The 17,390-nt window shown below is 46.4% G+C and overlaps 2 protein-coding genes across 4 annotated transcripts; one reads left to right on the top strand and one right to left on the bottom strand.

Moving 5' to 3' along the window:
- Window positions 1–374: 374 nt before the first annotated feature.
- Window positions 375–8,078, top strand: acaa1 (acetyl-CoA acyltransferase 1). Its single transcript, XM_075463277.1, has 12 exons — window positions 375–650; window positions 1,121–1,214; window positions 3,044–3,101; window positions 3,244–3,323; window positions 3,794–3,836; window positions 3,964–4,062; window positions 4,819–4,899; window positions 5,602–5,786; window positions 5,857–6,036; window positions 6,712–6,767; window positions 6,969–7,114; window positions 7,202–8,078. The coding sequence occupies exons 1-12, from the start codon at window positions 474–476 to the stop codon at window positions 7,275–7,277; spliced, it is 1,275 nt and encodes a 424-aa protein (XP_075319392.1). The 5' UTR covers window positions 375–473; the 3' UTR covers window positions 7,278–8,078.
- Window positions 7,855–17,389, bottom strand: esf1 (ESF1 nucleolar pre-rRNA processing protein). Of its 3 annotated transcripts, XM_075463275.1 has the most exons (15): window positions 17,169–17,389; window positions 16,074–16,471; window positions 14,749–15,053; window positions 14,564–14,677; window positions 13,539–13,648; window positions 13,237–13,389; window positions 13,036–13,150; window positions 11,824–11,992; window positions 11,567–11,743; window positions 10,619–10,752; window positions 9,716–9,806; window positions 9,383–9,474; window positions 9,146–9,301; window positions 8,188–8,548; window positions 7,855–8,050 (listed from the first exon to the last, which is right to left on the bottom strand). In XM_075463275.1, the coding sequence occupies exons 2-14, from the start codon at window positions 16,447–16,449 to the stop codon at window positions 8,228–8,230; spliced, it is 2,313 nt and encodes a 770-aa protein (XP_075319390.1). In that variant the 5' UTR covers window positions 16,450–16,471; window positions 17,169–17,389; the 3' UTR covers window positions 7,855–8,050; window positions 8,188–8,227. The 3 variants fall into 3 exon arrangements, with proteins under 3 accessions (XP_075319390.1, XP_075319389.1, XP_075319391.1); XM_075463274.1 differs by having other exon boundaries at window positions 7,855–8,548; XM_075463276.1 differs by having other exon boundaries at window positions 7,855–8,548; window positions 11,567–11,740.
- Window position 17,390: the final 1 nt, after the last annotated feature.

Raw genomic sequence — 17,390 nt, 5'->3', positions numbered from 1 at the left:
GTCTATTTCTTTGCATTTAAACAGTGATGAGACAAAGTCAAAATATTCAGTTTGAAGTCTAAAATATTACCGAAATTAGTTATTTTCCTTCTTGTGTAATAAGTTTAGTTTTATTTCAAATTAATTCAAAAAGTCAAAACGCTGATTTATTTTATTCCTAATTAAAATTCAAACTTTAGAAATTTTAATGTTTTCAGAAAGCTGTGAATTAAAAACACAAATGTGAGTTATTCAGAATAATTGCATTTTATTTACTTATAAGCTGTTTAATCGTGCTTCTTCCTATTTATTTATTTCAAACTAACAGAAATAACTTGGTTCTAGTGAGGAGGGGCTGAACTCGCTCTGTTTGTCCCTCCGCTGCTGCCGTCCTGCCTTTAAAAACCCGGAAGTGATGCAGCTTCTACTCTAGTTCAAAGTACAAAACACCGTCAGACCTCCAGTTTGACAGCAGGTGTCGTTCCGCCTCCGTCATGCAGAGACTGAAGATAATTTCTGGACACTTGCGTCCCGGCGGCTCCTCCGGCTCCAGGCTGCGGGCCGCGGAGTGCAGCTCTGCGGCGGAAGTTAGCGGAGGCTCCGGGGAGGACGTGGTGGTGGTCCACGGACGGAGAACGGCGATCGGAAAAGCCAAGAGAGGAGCGTTTAAGGTAGCTGAACTCCTGTGAACGGAGGGGGAGCCGCTACACGAGCAAATACGAGCTTTACCGAGGGGAGCCGACGTAATGAACCCTGTTTCTCCTCTTTTCACTTTAAAGTTGTTTGACATCATTAACTAACAGAGCTGAGGAAGCTGGTCATAAACCGCAGATAAAAGTACCAAATTACTCTTTTTACATGTAATGAAAGTCCTAAAAGAGAAGAACTTTCAACAGAAAAGGATTATTTTCTTTATAATCGAACATGAAAAGAAAGAGTGAGACACTGAGAGGTGTGAGCAGGTGACCTCTGCTCTGGTGCAGATGTTTCACATCAGCAGAGTTTTACTAAGCTCCATAACTCACTGAAAGTCTTTAGGGTGACATGAAGGCCCGGAGAGGCAGAACCACACGTAAAGCCAGAGTTCAGTGTGTTGTTGTTTACTTCAGTCTGCAGTGTTTAACCACCCCTACACCTGCAGGACACCACCCCAGATGAGTTGCTGAGTGTCGTGATGAAAGCTGTGCTGACAGATGTGGGACTGTCACCTGACAAGCTGGGGGACGTCTGTGTGGGTGAGACCATCTTCCTCCTTTTCCTCACGTCTGATTTAATGTTTTTAACAAAACTCCTGCAGTCTGAAAGCAAAGTGCTCTGCTGGGAAAATATCCAACTGTGAGATCTTTAAGATATGATGGAGCTCGGTCATTAAAGTGATACTCCGGAGTAGATTCAACCTGGGGTCATTTGAACCGTGATATCCAGCCAAGTAGCCCACCCGCAGTTTTTTCGATATTGGCTGAACATCAGCTGAGTTACTGAGTTATCCCGAATAGCTTAGTACAAGGTTCAATGGATCCTGGCAGTATCTCCAAAATTACCACACTAAAATCACATGCCATGACACCAAACTTCTACAGTAGTACAAATATGGTCTGTACTCACAAAGCGATGCATTTGGAAGTTTGAAAATAGTCCAGGAGTTTATTATTATCAATACAAGCCTGATAGCTTCTCTGCTGCTAAAGCTGCGTCGACGTCACTTCCTTGATCTGGGAGCTTCAATGTAAGATGAGGGTTGATCTACTACTGTAGACAACAAAGTATATGCTATATTCTACATGAATTTTTATGAATTTTTATGTTGTAGAGTTGTGAAATTATTTTATCAATGGAGAAATTGAGCAGCCTTGCTTTGTTGTCTACAGTAGTAGATCAACCCTCATCTTACATTGAAGCTCCCAGATCAAGGAAGTGACGTCGACGCAGCTTTAGCAGCAGAAAAGCTATCAGGCTTGTGTTGATAATAATAAACTCCTGGACTATTTTCAAACTTCCAAATGCATCGTTTTGTGAGTACAGACCATATTTGTACTACTGTAGAAGTTTGGTGTCATGGCATGTGATTTTAGTGTGGTAATTTTGGAGACACGGACCAGGATCCATTAACCCTTGTACGAAGCTATTCGGGATAACTCAGTAACTCAGCTGATGTTCAGCCAATATCGAAAAAACTGCAAGTGGGCTACTTGGCTGGATATCACGGTTCAAATGACCCCAGGTTGAATCTACTCCGGAGTATCACTTTAAGAGCTTTATATGTGAGGAGAAGAATCTTAAATTCTATTCTGAATTTAACAGGGAGCCAATGACGAGAAGCTAAAACTGGAGAAATATGATCTCTCCTGTTAGATCTCATCAGAACTCTGGCTGCAGCATTTTGGATCAGCTGGAGCCTTTTCAGAGAATATGTGGGACAGCCCAATAATAAAGAATTACAGCAGTCCAATCCTGAAGTAACAAATGCATGGAGCAGTTTTCCTGCATCACTCTGAGACAAGATGTTCCTGATTTTAACAATATTACGAAGATGAAAGAAGGCCGTACTAGAAACCTGTTTTATATATGAGTCAGAGGACAAATCCTGGTAAGAAATAACTCCAAGGTTCCTCACTGTAGGACCAGAAGCCGAGGAAATACCATCTGGAGTAACTATATAACTGGACAGTTTCTCCCTGAAGCGCTCAGGTCCAAAGATGACAACAGCAGACAGTTCCGAGTCATCCAGGTCTTTATGAAGTCAGATCTGTAATTCACAATCTGACCTGAGGGGGCGGTGCTGGCTCATGTTACCATGAGTAAACTCAGCAGCGCCTCATTACCATAAAGAAGCAGTTTTTTTCACAGCTGAGATAACATCAGCTCTGCAGATGAAGAGAAGTTAGTTTTTGTGTGTTTTAGCTCATTTAGAAGCAGAAACATGAAAAGTTTGATGTTCTTCAAATGCTTCAAATGTTGCTGTAATGAATGAAAAACAGTTTAAACCTTTAATTGGGAAGATTTGGTGCTGATCTGCGTTTCATCGTCACACTTGGAAGTGGATTTTCATCGTCTCTGTCTGCAGGTAACGTCCTGCAGCCTGGAGCTGGAGCTCTGATGGCCAGAGTGGCTCACTTCCTCAGGTCAGTCTGACATTGCAACATTTATTAGGTCAATATAACCAAACCAGTGGTGGCGGCGTGTTGAGAGACAGGGGCCCCAATATGGAGCCGTGGGGTATACCATAGGGATATAGTGATTTCTACCACCTTGTTTTGTTTTCAGTGGCTTTCCAGACTCGGTTCCTGTTTACACCGTCAACAGGCAGTGCTCCTCCGGCCTACAGGCGCTGCTCAACATCGCAGGTGAGCTCGGTTTGTCGTTAGCTTCCATTCAAGAGATAGCAGACGGAGAAGATCTTGATCGTGAATTCAGAGAGCATGACGACTGCAGATGGAGATGGTTGGCTGTGATGACTGAAACTGTCAGTGAATGCATACAAGCTGTAGCAAAGGGCTGAATGAGTTTCCTTCAGAGGGGGGCGGGGCTCAGCCTATAGGGGGAGGAGCTCCACCGTCCGGGGGGAACTCAGAGTAGAGCCGCTGCTCCTCCACATAGAAAGGAGTCAGCTGAGGTGGTTCATCTGGTTAGGATGGCTCCTGGGAGGAGGCCCCAGGTCAGAACCAGAAGTCTCTGGAGGGATTATATATCCCATCTGGTCTGGGAACGCCTCGGGACCCCCCAGGAGGAGCTGGGGAGGGGGGTTGGGGAAACCTTAAAACAAACTCTCTATAGCTGTTAAAGCCTAAAGTAAGCCGGTTTAAACTGTTTGCAGGAGCCATCAGGAGCAGATCCATCGACCTGGGCCTCGCATGTGGGTGAGTGTCTCCTGAGGCTGTAAACTGTGTAAAACTAAGAGTTTAAAGTTGTTCTAAAGAGCTTCTGAGCACAGAAAGGGAACGGGCTGAAGATGGAAATAAATCTGAGAGTTCGCATGTGTTTCAGAGTGGAGAGCATGTCGCTGCAATCGATCGGTAATCCTGGAGATCTGAGTTCCAGACTCACAGACAACGACAAGGCCAGAGACTGCATCATTCCCATGGGGTGAGTTCCTGCTGAAGTGGCTCTGAGGAGACAAGCCGATGATAGAAAGCCTCCTTTAGTTCCTGAAGGATACAAATCTACATTTGTAGAAATATTAAAGGAGAGCTTTTCATTAAAGAAAAATTAAAGGTGACATATTGTGTAAAACTCCTTCTTCATGTTCCTGGGAGCATATATCACAGGCGTGTGATTTACACAGAAATGAATATATCTGTAAACATTAAAAACTGAGATCAATAAAATCTACAGTGAAATCAAACTAAAAGAAATAATTTGGAGAATAAATGGGTCAATATGATGTAAAACAGAAATAAATAAATAAATATTTCAGGTTAAAACTGAAATGAATGTTTTTAAAATCCTTGTTACAATCTGATAAAATAAATCTACAGTTTTCATGTAGACCAGTGGTCTCAAACTGATCCATGAAAGGGCCGGTGTGGCTGCAGGTTTTTGTTCCAACCGTGCAGCAGCACAGCTGACTTGTTTCATTCAATCAACTGAACTGGTTCAGACCTTCAGTGGAGACAGTTCATTTGATTCAATGAAACACGTCAGCTGAGGAGGATCCTGTTTGTCTTTGTTCTGATTTAAGTGATTTAAATTCAAACATGAAATCCCTCAGCTGCTCCACTCTGACAGAATGCTTTTGCTTCTTGATTGAAAAGCTTAACGTGATGATTTCCTTCAGTGTGAGATGACACCAGGTGTTCTGTCTGATGGATAAAATCATGAACTGTTGGTTTGTCTGAGCAGCATCACCTCGGAGAATGTCGCAGAGAGGTTTGGAGTCTCCAGAGAGAAGCAGGACGCCTTCGCCCTCAGCTCTCAGCACAAGTAAAGTTCTTTCTTAAACTGCATCTGTTTCCATAAAATATTAGCAAACGCATAAACTGAAGCCTCAGAAACATTGTTTGGTTCCATTAGAACATCGATAAAAGCCGAATGTGTTGTTCAAATCTTCAAAGTTCCAGTTTATGGGCCGAAAAATATGAAAATGCATCTTCCATCCAGCAGCAGCCTCAGAGGATATCAGAGCCCAGTGGATAAACTCTATCTGAGGCTAATGTTCCAGCAGAGTTAGCTAAAGACTGTGGATGTGCAGCAGCCACTTTTCATCCCACTGTTTTAACAACTTGGTTCAGTTCAATGCTGGACTGAAGAAGCTGAGCCACAAAGAGGGATCAGTTCCAACTCTCAGAGCCTGAACTTCAGAGCAGGGAAATGGAAGCATCTGAGAAATAACTCCTCATGGTTTATTTATTGACTTATTTTCTCCCACATTACTTTGTTAACTGAAGCTTTCTAGCTGAACGGTTCCGTTCTGTAACTCATCAACCTGCAGCTGGGTCAGGGTGGAGCTGAGCTGCTGCTCCACCTGAACAGACGGAGTTAAAACGGGGCAGAGCGCAGCTGAGCTGAAACCAACGTCCGTCTGAAACCTCAGAAAATGAAGATGTTATTTTCTATGAGCTTTTAGAATATGAAATCAGAAACGGACAGGACGAACTTTAACTTGTGATATCATCGTGCCCGCAGGGCGGCCCGGGCGCAGGGCCGGTTCCAGCAGGAGATCGTTCCCGTCACCACTACGTTTGTGGACGGCGAGGGCGGCGAGCGGCAGGTCACGGTGAGGGAAGACGAGGGTGTCAGAGCTGGAACAACGCTGGAGGGACTCTCCAAACTCAGACCGGCCTTCAAACCCGACGGCAGCACCACAGCAGGTCAGAGAGTGGCCCGCTGAGCAGAACCGGCCCACGTTCAGCCGTCACTCACATTCACACCTGTGTGCAGGTAACTCCAGCCAGGTGAGCGACGGGGCGGCGGCCGTGCTGCTGGGCCGCAGGTCTGCAGTGGAGGCTCTGGGGCTGCCGGTTCTGGGGGTTCTGAGGGCCAGCGCGGTGGTCGGGGTCCCGCCTGATGTCATGGGCATCGGACCGGCCTTCGCCATCCCTGCAGCTCTGCAGCAGGCAGGTATGAGCGGTTTCTCCTCGGATACGCTGACGTTTAAGCTGTCGATGCTTCAACGTTTCCAGATTTCAGAGGAAATTCTGCTGGTTTTATTTTCATGAAACTAAAAGCAGGCTCAGACTGGAGCTCAGAAACATGTATAAACCGCTGATGTCAGTCAGTTGGCTGTTAAAGCAACTTTAACCAGGTTAAACTTTTACTCGTTACATTTTACGCCTCTTTGTGTCGTGCTTTTAAGCGCAATTAAAGTTTTATCTTCAGACTTGGTGTAGCAGCAGCTGGAGGATGACCCATTTTAAATTAATTGGGCTTTTATGACCTGTTGAATCATTTCCATCTGCAGTAGGTCCTCACAGGAGAGCGGCCATTGCTGCTATAAAAGATACAAAGAAGAAGAAAGTGGTTGTGGAAGCTGTTGTGTGATATAGAGGATCGTAGTCATGTGACTAAAGAGGAAACCAGAGTAAAAGCTGGAGTGACTTTAACCTGAGGTTCAGGTGCTGGTATCTCCAGCAGGTCTGAACCCTTCAGCACAGATTCAGGCTGATGCTCTCTGACAGGACCTCGTGCACACCTGGCGTGCACCTGTGTTCTGATCTGATCACAGGTGCATATCTGGACCGTGTTCAGATCAGTGAATTCAGGATTTAACAGAAACGTCACTGCTCCTCTCCTCAGGTCTGACGGTGGACGACATCGATGTGTTTGAGATCAACGAGGCCTTCGCCAGCCAGGTGAGGTCCTTCAGACTTTAACAGGTGAAACATCCGAAGGCTCCAAACCAGGTGTGAAGTGTCCGTTTGAGACTGAACTGAAAGCAGAAACTCCTCAGAACTGATTCAGAACTGAAGGAGCCTTTCGAACACGTTCTGTTCCGACTCTTTGCCACGAGGCTGTAAGTTAGTTTGAGGTAAAGTTTACTTCCTGCTGCACAGGCGGTGTACTGCGTGGAGAAGCTGGGCATCCCGATGGAGAAGGTGAATCCGAACGGGGGCGCCATCGCTCTGGGTCATCCTCTGGGCTGCACCGGCGCCCGGCAGGTGGTGACGCTGCTCAACGAGCTCAAACGCAGAGGCAGGAGGTTGGTACCGCCGGCCACGCCTCGTCGGTCCGAGGTTTGCTTCAACGTGCTCTCACCGTGCTTTTCTGCCCCGATTCTCGTCTGCAGGGCGTACGGCGTGGTGTCCATGTGCATCGGGACCGGGATGGGAGCCGCCGCCGTCTTTGAGTACCCCGGACCGTAGCAGCACGCATCAGCTCCAGCCAGTTCCAGACCTGACCGCTAACCCACCTGCTGTTTAAAGGATGATTCCACTTTATTTCAGCTTTTTGGCTGAAATAAACAAGATTCATCCTCCAAACGGACCCGTTGTAGCCACCAGGTGTTGAAGGGAAACTTTTACCGTCTGATGGTAATAAATGGCTCATTTATACAAACTACCATGATTGGACACTTCTGTAAGGTGGATTTAATCAGTCTGAAGGCACAAAGCCCAGTTTCAGATGTGTCCCACCTGTTAAAACAGCAAACCTGCCTTTAAGGGTCCAGAGACTCCAGACAGGCTGTTCTGAGGGAAGCTGAACAGGTGTTTCCATAAGTGCCTTTGATTTCATGATGGAACTACAAGCTGCTGGTTTATCCCTGAGGAGGAGCTCAGGCTCTTCTTTGCTTCCTCAGTGGGTTAAATGACTGTTTGACTTCTCTAAAGATGAGGAGCTTCACTGCCTTCTTTATTATCTCTTCAGCAGAGGAAATCCATTATTTTCATCTAGTTGGGCTAAAAACAATTCGTAATTAATAATAAAAACAGGGCAGGAGGGTTTTTACATTTAGGAAAATTTTTAATGAAACTTAATAAAGCATTAAAGTCCTTTTTGTTGGATATCCGATCATCAGCCTCATGAAGTGTTCTAGAAGAGACGATTTTCTGTCTGATGATATGTTCAATGTGTCTTAAACCTTAACCTGCTCCAACACTGACGGGTCGAGGCCCAAGTCATCTGTAAACCTGCGAAACTGAACAAATAAAAACATTTCAAAGTGATCTGAGGCTGCAGGATTCAGTTTTTACTGTGAACACTTCCTGCCGCTTTCCGTATGTCCCAGCGGTCGGTCAACAGGAAGTAGGTCCCGTGTCATCAGCTGAGACCCACCTGACGAATGTCTTGGACTCGTCGAGTCCGTCGGCCGGACCTACAGCAGCTTCTGCTTCTTCCGAGCCTGAAACTGCTCCGTTTTGCTTTTGATGGATTTGACCAGCAGCGACAGACTCGGGTCCATCGCCTTCTTCGCCGGCGGAGCGTCAGAGTCATTTTCCCGCCTCCTTCCTGCGGCGGCGGCCTCTTCCTCTCTGAGCGTGACCTCCACGTGCCTCTGCTGCTTCTCCCGGCGGCGCAGCTTCTCTGCCTGGATGCTCTGCGTGGCTTTGGTCTTCTTGTAGCTGGGGTGGGACGGGTCCAGGTTGAACAGGTGAGAAGTGAACATGGCCTGGAAACGAGGGTCTTCGACGTCCACCTGGACACAGAGACGGGTTTGTTACCGAGTATTTGAGGGATAACTCTAGATGTTGACTGTTCAGAGTCAAACAGCAGAAACTAGTTTAAAAACACCTGATCCAGGTCCAAGGTTTCCTGAACACTGATGTGAAACTACAGCTGCAGCAGCCGATTATTTAGGTAAACCTGAGTTCCTAACAAACAGTAAGCTCAGCTTCCTTCAGTTCTCTGCTAGCTTCCCTCCGTTTTCTAACTTCTAACCTGTGTTTTTATCCTCCACCATCTACACATCAGTTAACTGTTGGAGGGAGTTAAAGCTCTTTCTTTTGGAGTATTTTTCAGTTTGTGGCGTTCCCTCAACCTGCTGATCCAAACGCAGCAGCTTAACAGCAGGTTTATCTTTAATTTTAAGTTCTGACCCGTCTACAGAACACATTAACATTCATCTTAGTTGAAGTCGGACGTAACTTAGTGGAAATGAAGAAGTCCCCACACAGAGCCGTGTTCTTTTACTGAGTTTAACTCAGTAGAAGATGAAGCAGAGACGGGATAAATGTGAATGTTTGGACCGTTTTAAGGTTACGAGCAGAACTCGTCAGAACCTCTGAAGTCTCACCTGGAAGCCGTCGTCCTCCAGCTGCTCCTTGCCCTTCTTCAGCAGCTTCTTCCTCTTCTTTTTGCTCAGATTCTGCTGCTCCACGATCTTGTCGAAGTTGAAGTGTTTGTGTTTGGCTTCATCTGTGTCGTCCTCCATCAGCAGAGCCATCTCAGCCTGAACAAACAAACGGGTTCAGATGCTACAGCTGAGAGGCGTCTAACGGAGGGAGGAACTCAGCTGGAACTCATTTCTGACCTTTTGTTTCTCCAGCTCCTCGTCTTCCTCAGCTGTTCGCTCCTCTTCTTCCCGCGGTTTCTTCTTCTTGCTTTTCTGTTTCTTCTTCAGGTCTGCAACACACCAGATGACACCGAATTGAGTGAAAAATTCTATTTTAAACTTCCGTAGTTTGTTCGCTTGTCCTGAATTTTCCCGGTTAATTATCATTTGCGTGTCCTTGTGATGTCTAAGACGCTGTAGTTCTAAAACTAGCATGGCAGCATATCGGTTCCCTCAGAGGACACACTGATCTGCTGCTGTTTAAACTGAACACCGACAGCAGGCGAAGCTTCGGCAGCTCTGATTGGTCACCTGTCGCTCCGAGCTCCTCGGCAAAGAACGGATCGCTGAGGTCGACGTCGGGAGGAAGCTCGTCATCACTGAGCTCTTCATCGTCCGTTCCCTGACAGAAGAAACATCATCATCATCACAGAAGTAGCAGCAGGAACAACAGCTGAAGATGAGTAGAGTTAGTAAGATAAATATCTTATCATATAATTCTCAAACATAAAAACAAAAGTTGAGTACAGGACTGAACTGTAAAATATTTCTGAAGAGAAAAGTTTCAAGGACCCCAAGTTTCCCTGAGCTGAGACACAGATCTGTGGGGCTCAGACTCTGTTTCCTCTTCATTAAGGTGGAGAAAGCTGTCAGACATCCAGCTTTAACAGAGTCTGAGCAGCTGAAAAACATCTGCAGCTGAGAAACATGTTAAAGAGAAATACAGCTGAGTGTCATCTGCATAGTGGGAGGATTCGTCCTTAAAGAGGAAGCAGATGTAACAGGATCAATAAAACTGAACCCTATGGGACACCGTAGGTAGAGGTGAGTCCTCTAATTCAGACACACCTGGAACCAAAGTGTCTCCGGTTCTGCATCATCATTGGGTGTAAAATATCTCTACAGTCAGATCAACGTAAAGTCAGATGTTGCGTTCGTGTTCAACTAATTAACAAGCTCTCATGTAGTTTTTGTTGTACAGATTCATACTGAAAGCTGCTCATCTGCTCCAACAGTTACAGAGTTGAATCGCAGATTAAAAAGGTTCAGAAAGGCTGAAACGGCTCCCGTGGCTCGTTATCACGAGAGTTAAAAAGTCATTAACGACCTGTTAACGAGGCTGTTAACAGGTCGTTAATGAGCCTTTAACGAGCCATGAACCTTTACTGAACCCGTTTCCATCTGATAAAAGCAGAAAGCAACCCGGAGGCTCACCTGCTTCCTTCCACTCTTCTTCTCCTTCTTCTTCTTCTTCTCCTTCTTCTTCTGCAGATACCCCTCCCAGGGCGTCAGCTCGTCTTTGCCCTCCAGCTTCTTCTTCACCAGCTGCTCCGTCGTCTCCTTCAGACCTGCAGGAGGACAAAATGCACCCGAGATTAGTGTTAAGGCCTCGGTATGCTACTCCGTCACTATCCGCCAATCCGACTCCGTGGTCACGCAGAGGCTATTAATCCTTTTAAAGTTCTCCGTCGGGATGTCGGATACGCAAGGCAATTCACCTCCCGGTCAGCAGGCGTCGCTACGCTAGACGACCCAATCTCGCCTAATCTATTGTGAAAGTCGTTGATTGATTGTTTACCTTCCGGCTCCGTTCCACTCCTCACAGTGAACGATGGCGACCGAGAGAGAAAGACTTTTGTTGGAGTCGGAGCTTGTTGATATTCAAATGCAAATAATTTTGACCAAATGTTGACCGGCACACAGTAAACTCTTTTAAAAATGGCGGTGTTGTTGTTGTGAGAGGAAGGAGCTAAACCGGAAAAGTGATTCCAGAAATGATGTTGCTACCCGACCAATCACAACCCTTGCGGTCTCCACGAGTCTCCGTCTCCTCGGCGGATAGATAGGAATTTTGGCTCTCCGTCACTTTCCGTAGACGACCATAAATCAGGCTTTAGAGTTGAAGGTGTTTTCTGTGCATGACATATAAACCAAAGAAGAGGAAGAAGACGATGACTAATCGCTGTCCTGTTTTTAGTTCTGAACGACAGATAAAAGCCTGCTGTCTCCTGATTGGCTGGTTCTGACCTGCTAATTAACCCAGAGTCAGAAAACTGAAGCTTTGACTCTGAAACTTTACTTTTAGTTCTGAGCTGGATGCTCATCATGTTTCTGTGTGACAAGTTTGCAACCAAAGGATCGAAGGACCCAGCGTCCTCTTACCTGGCACCCAGGTGATCTCCATCTCCATGTCTTTGTCCTCCTGCAGCTTCTTCTCTTTGTCCTGGATGCCTTTCAGCAGCTCTCTGTACTTTGAGATCTGATCCTCGCTTTTCTTCTTCTTCTTCTTCATCTTCTCTTCTTCCTCTTGAGGTTTCTTCTGCTCCTCATCAGGTTCTTCTGTCCGAAGCAAACACAGAACACCTGAGCGCTGCTCCGTCATCTCACAGAGGCAGAAAATAAATCTTAAGCTTTCTCACCTTCTGCTGCCTGGACGTCTGCTCCGCTCTCCTGCTCTTCCTCGTCCTCATCCTCGCTGGAGGAGGCCAGGTAGGCTTTAAAGTCCATGTCCAGCAGCTCGTGTTTGTTGAAGTTCCTGTTCAGGGCCGTCACGCGCTCGTGGTCCGTCTCATCCCACGTTAGCTGCACCTGATTGGTGGAACACAAACGCATCAGTCCAACGGCTCTTATTTAAGACATTTAGTCTGTAACTTCAGTGCTTTCCAGCCACTTTAACACTGTGTTTGTGGGGCTTCATGCACTCAGGGTCTGGGATCGCTGCTCAGACTTTACCCTGCGACCCAGAGCTGGACGGATAAATCACGCAGCTGTGGAGGTCGTTCCCCGTGGATCGGAGCGCTGCAGCCGTGAGTGAAAGAGCTCATTCTGAGTGTTCTGTTCATGTGCTTTTATGTGCAGCCTGCTTTATTTCACAAAGCTGCTTCCTTTCTCTCATTCAGACCACAGACACGTCTGCTGGCAGGGACAGTGCTTCTCTACTTAAAGCTGCTGCCCCTGCGACCCGACCCCTGGAGAAGCGGCAGATGATGGATGGATGAATAAATAAACCATGAGGAGTTATTTCTCAGATGCTTCCATTTCCCTGCTCTGAAGTTCAGGCTCTGAGAGTTGGAACTGATCTCTCTTTGTGGCTCAGCTTCTTCAGTCCAGCGTTGAACTGGACCAAGTTGTTAAAACAGTGGGATGAAAAGTGGCTGCTGCACATCCACAGTCTTTAGCTAACTCTGCTGGAACATTAGCCTCAGATAGACTTTATCCACTGGGCTCTGAGATCCTCTGGATAAAACCGGAAGAAGGGATTTTTACACAATACGGGAGCTTTAATGTAAAGATAATTTAATTATCTCTAAATAAAACTAAAATCATGGTATTTGGTTGGGCTGAAGCTAATTTTGACATAAACAAAGTTAATGATGCTGACACTGAGTATATTAGAAATGAACGATTAAAGAAGATAAACTCTGCTGGAAGCCTCGAAGATCAAAGATTAAACTGACATCTTACATGTTGTCCTGTGAAATATGAATATATTCCACTATAATTAAACTATAAGAACAACACATATAGCCTTGTATAATGATTCTACTGAAAAATACAAATGAATATGTTCTACATGCTTAAAATTTACGGATGGGGTGTACAGAATTCTAATCAGCTGGTCAACTTCTCACCTTTGAGGTGGCGGCAGCAGACGAGGTGAACAGTTTGGGCGTGTATGCCGAGAGGTTCACGTCCGTCGCCACGTCTTTGGGCTCCTCGTCGAATGCCACGTCATCAGGAATAAAACTGTTTGGTTTAAACACAGATTTTAAGCTGAAATGACTTCTTCTGCTGGGATTTGTGGCTACGTTCCTGCGTCTCCATCATCGTACCGAAGGTCCAGGACGGAGCAGCTGCTCTCGTACTCGTAGCCGTCGCACTCCTCGTAGATCTTGGCGGCCGTGTCGACCGAGTCGCACTCCGCCACGGCGTAGAAATACTTCAGACGTTTGAACTGGTAGTCGCGCATCTTTTCTCTGTAAACCCTGAAAGGAGACGCACCAGCAGAGAGTGGAATGGTTTCTGGGAGCACTTTAAACACAGGTGGAGGCACAGCTCAGTCAGAGCTCATTTATTAAAGGTTGAAGCTTTTATTTATTCTCTCTGATTCAACACTCCCCCACCGTGTGGTTACCTCTCCTCCTCCGTGTCATCCTCAGACTCGTCGGGCAGTGCCTTCAGCTCCAGCGGGGCCTGGGTCTCCTCCACCGTCAGCCTCTCCTTCCCAAACTCTGACGGGTAGATCTGGACCACAACACCCAGCATGCATTGCTGTTAGTCTTGAAAACAAACCACTTTTTGATCATGTTCACACGTCAGAAAGAAAACTGAACGTAGAAATAAACACGTGCACGTTTGATTATTTCAGGCTCACACTCACAGCAACCACCTCTTTTTTTTCAGGGTTACCTGCTGTTCACCTGTACAGGTGAGAGCTGGAGGGAGGGGGGGGCTTTACTCTGCTACAGCGGACCTCCGGTCCAACAGAACCAGGCAGCCGAACACGAGTCTGACAAAGTTTCTGTTTGAGATTCTATTTTCATCCAGTTCTGGGTCCAACACACGATTCCTTTAATAAGAACGAGTCAACATCTGGAACCCCCACCTGGGGGGGGGGGGGGGGGGGTCCACAGCTCTGAATCCATCTGTAACTGGACTCCAGGGGAGGGCGGCCCCTGTTTTAGCTGCGGTTCAGAACCGTTAAAAACCTTTTAATCGTGTTTGGGAGCGGGAAGCTTTACATTACATTACGGTCATTTTGCAGACGCTTTTAACCAAAGCGACTTACAATAAGTGCGTTCAACATCAGTAGGCAAAAGAACTTCTGGTCACAAGAAATCATAAGTGCATTTCCTTCCAATACCAAACAGCTAAGAGCAAAACTAGTGCTAGAGTAAGTGCGATAAGTCAGCCTCTCACCAACTGCACACCAGTCTCTAAAGCTAAAACGAACGCAGCGGCGCGTCGTTCACCGTGTTGGAATAAAGTTACAGCTGATCTGACCTGATGAGTTTAAAACCGATCATATCAGGATGTTCACATAGCAACAGACTCGTCTCTAGGGAGTTGGGGGTAGGTTCTGGACCGTTTCTAACCCGGGCCGCTGAGTAGGGCGGCGCCCGCAGGCGGACAGGAACCTTCATCTCAGAGCGGGTTTACCTTCACAGACAGCACGGCTCCTCCTTTAGGCACGAACGAGCCGAACAGAACCAGCAGGTCTTTGGCTTTCATGCGGTCCCAGTCCATGTTGCAGACGGCCAGCCGTGTGGTGACCTGGCGGACACAAACACGGTTAAAACATGTGACGAGCGTGTCCACCCTCCTCCAACCAGGCGGCGCCTCACCTTGTCGCTTCGCGTAGCATCCTTGCACATCTCGCCCCAGTCGTGTTCGATCTCCTCTTCCTCTTTCCTCAGGATGGCGTCCACGTCGTCTTCGTCATCCTCGTCCGAGCTGGTCTCTACGTTCCCCTTCCCTCGAGCCGGATCCGGCTCGCTGTCGCTGTCATCTCCAGAATCCAGCCCGGACTCCTCTTCATCAGACCCGCTCTCCTGGTCGCTCTCCTCCTCTTCCTCAGAGCCATCTGAGACGCTGTCTCCCAGGTCGGCGTCTTCATCTGCAGACGGCTGCTCCTCATCATCTTCATCATCTGAGGAGAATATCAGCCACAATATTAAAACCACCGACGGGTAAAGTGAGTAAAGACCGGTCCGTGTCATCCTGACCCCACGCAGAGTGAAGGATTCTGGGTATTCAGCCAACACGGACGGACGTGGAGAGTAGAAAGTTTTCACTTCATTTAATTCTTTAAAACGGGTTTTAAGGCTCTGAACACCTGATCCTGAGTCATTGCTGCTGCCCTGCACGACTCAGACTGTTCCTGCATATGAGGCTAAAAGATGTCAAAGTTCCGTTTAAAGGTCCAAACGCACCAAAACGACACCAAGAACCAACGACAACAAAAGCCGCCCTGCTGGGTCAATCCAACGTGTTAATTACCGGTTCTTAGGTAGGTTGATTCTGACCTAAAAACTATCTGATATCACCTTATTATTAGCTCATTTAAGCATTTAAAGTCTACAATGTTAGCGCACAGTTAGCAGACGGTTCCACTGCTCCTGGGTCTGTCACCATGATGGAGCCTCTGGTTTTAACAGGCTGTTATTCAGTTATTACTTCGGTACTTACATGTTATTACCTCGTTGTTACCTCTTTATTCTATCTTGTTACCACATTATTAGCATCTTATTAAGGTGTCTTGTGTTTCTGGGATAATGATCTAAGGCCTTGTGTATAAAACAGCTTTCTTACTGCTATAGGACGATCTGATCGCTTGTATCTTTCCTTTATAAAACCCATAAAGACCATAACACTAAAGTCGACTCAAACCTTCAGTAAAACATCAGAACATCTGCCCAGAGCAAACCTCTGTGACGGGATGGAGCTGTGAGTCTCGCCTCCTCTAACAGAAGATGTTCAGGTCACATGAGCAGAGGAAGCTGCCCAGTTTTTACTGTTTTTTATCCCACTCAATAAGTCGGGCTGTGGATAATCTGGGTGAATGTAGAAAAGTACCAAAACTGGAGACCATGATGCCAGGTGGGTTTGTGAAGGTGAAATAAATCCTGACTGACTATCAGAAAGAAAGAACGACACATAATCTTCTCACCTTCTTCAATAACTCGGACTCCTCGTTCAGGCTGCTTTCCTTCAGCTTTAACGACTGTTTTTACTTTCTTCTTCTTCTTCTTCTTCTTTCCCTCAGCCGCCTCACTGCTCTTCGCCTCCTCCTCCTCCTCCTCCTCCTCCTCTTCGGAGTCGGACACTTTGTAGAAGCGCTTCAGGTCCTCTGTGGAGCTGTGGTTGATGGGTCGGCCTCGTTTGTCCACCGTGTATTTCACCTTGAAGCGCTTGTCGTGAAACATGGACTGGAAGCGCTTGTCGATCTTGATTTTACGTTCTTTCTCGGGCATCTCCCAGAACCTGGGGTCCTTCTGGACCCGAAGGAACCGCTCGTCGCCATCCTGGTTCTTGCTGGACGACATGACGGCAAAATCACAGCCTCACCTGCAGAGTCAAGACGGAACAAATGTGAGGAAACGTGCACATAAACCATCTGTCTCACTGAGATTTACAGAAAATAGCCAGAAAATACAGCCAACATTTTCTTTTATCCAGTAAAAGTGACGACTTCCTGTCCAACAGCGCTCAGACACGGACCGGAAGCCTTTTACTTACAGCACATTTCACACAAAGTGTTTCCCACACAACAAAGATTTAAATAAAGATCAGATCATCCAGAACCAATAATTATTGTGAGTAGTTTAGAGAAAACCAAAAGCCGAATTTCATGACACTTGGTAAAGAAGATTAAAACATGGAAATAGATGACTTTATATCCTCTGATGCTGTGATCCGGATCAGTTCGATTTAAATATGAAATATAATACACAGGGTTTGGTGAAGGATGTGATCACAGCGCACAGTATAATGAATTTAACATTTTACTTTCTGTACTTAATGATTTCTTATTTCTATTTACTTTATTGGTTCAGTGATGAGTAAATCTGAGTCACATTAAGTTTGACAAACTTCAGTAATTCGTCTGAAAAAGCTTTTGTTTACTTCTGTATCGGGACAGTTTCTGAAGCTGGAAACGACACAAACTGACCTCAAGCTGAGCTCTGCGTCTCTGAGCTGGAATAAAAAGGGTTAAAGGGTCTGGTTCCGGAGCTGCCGCTGTAAAACACCAACATTTACCCACCTGCGGAACCAGAACCGGACCCGGAACCCTCTGATGGGCCTCGGCTTCAGAACCCTCCGCACCGCGCGGGCATGTAAACAAAAAGCACAACAACACCGAGTCAGTTCGTCGGTGAAACTCACACTGAAGCTGGTTTAAAACGCGCTGAAACGGTGTTAAAATAAAACTATCTTTACTTTCACAGATCCTCTCACGCACGTGTTTTCCCAGCATGCAACTCTG

Source organism: Odontesthes bonariensis, chromosome 4, assembly GCF_027942865.1.
Source record: "Odontesthes bonariensis isolate fOdoBon6 chromosome 4, fOdoBon6.hap1, whole genome shotgun sequence".
Lineage (NCBI taxonomy): Eukaryota > Metazoa > Chordata > Actinopteri > Atheriniformes > Atherinopsidae > Odontesthes > Odontesthes bonariensis.
The sequence above is the reverse complement of the archived record's forward strand: the minus strand, read 5'-3'. Positions and strand labels throughout refer to the sequence as shown.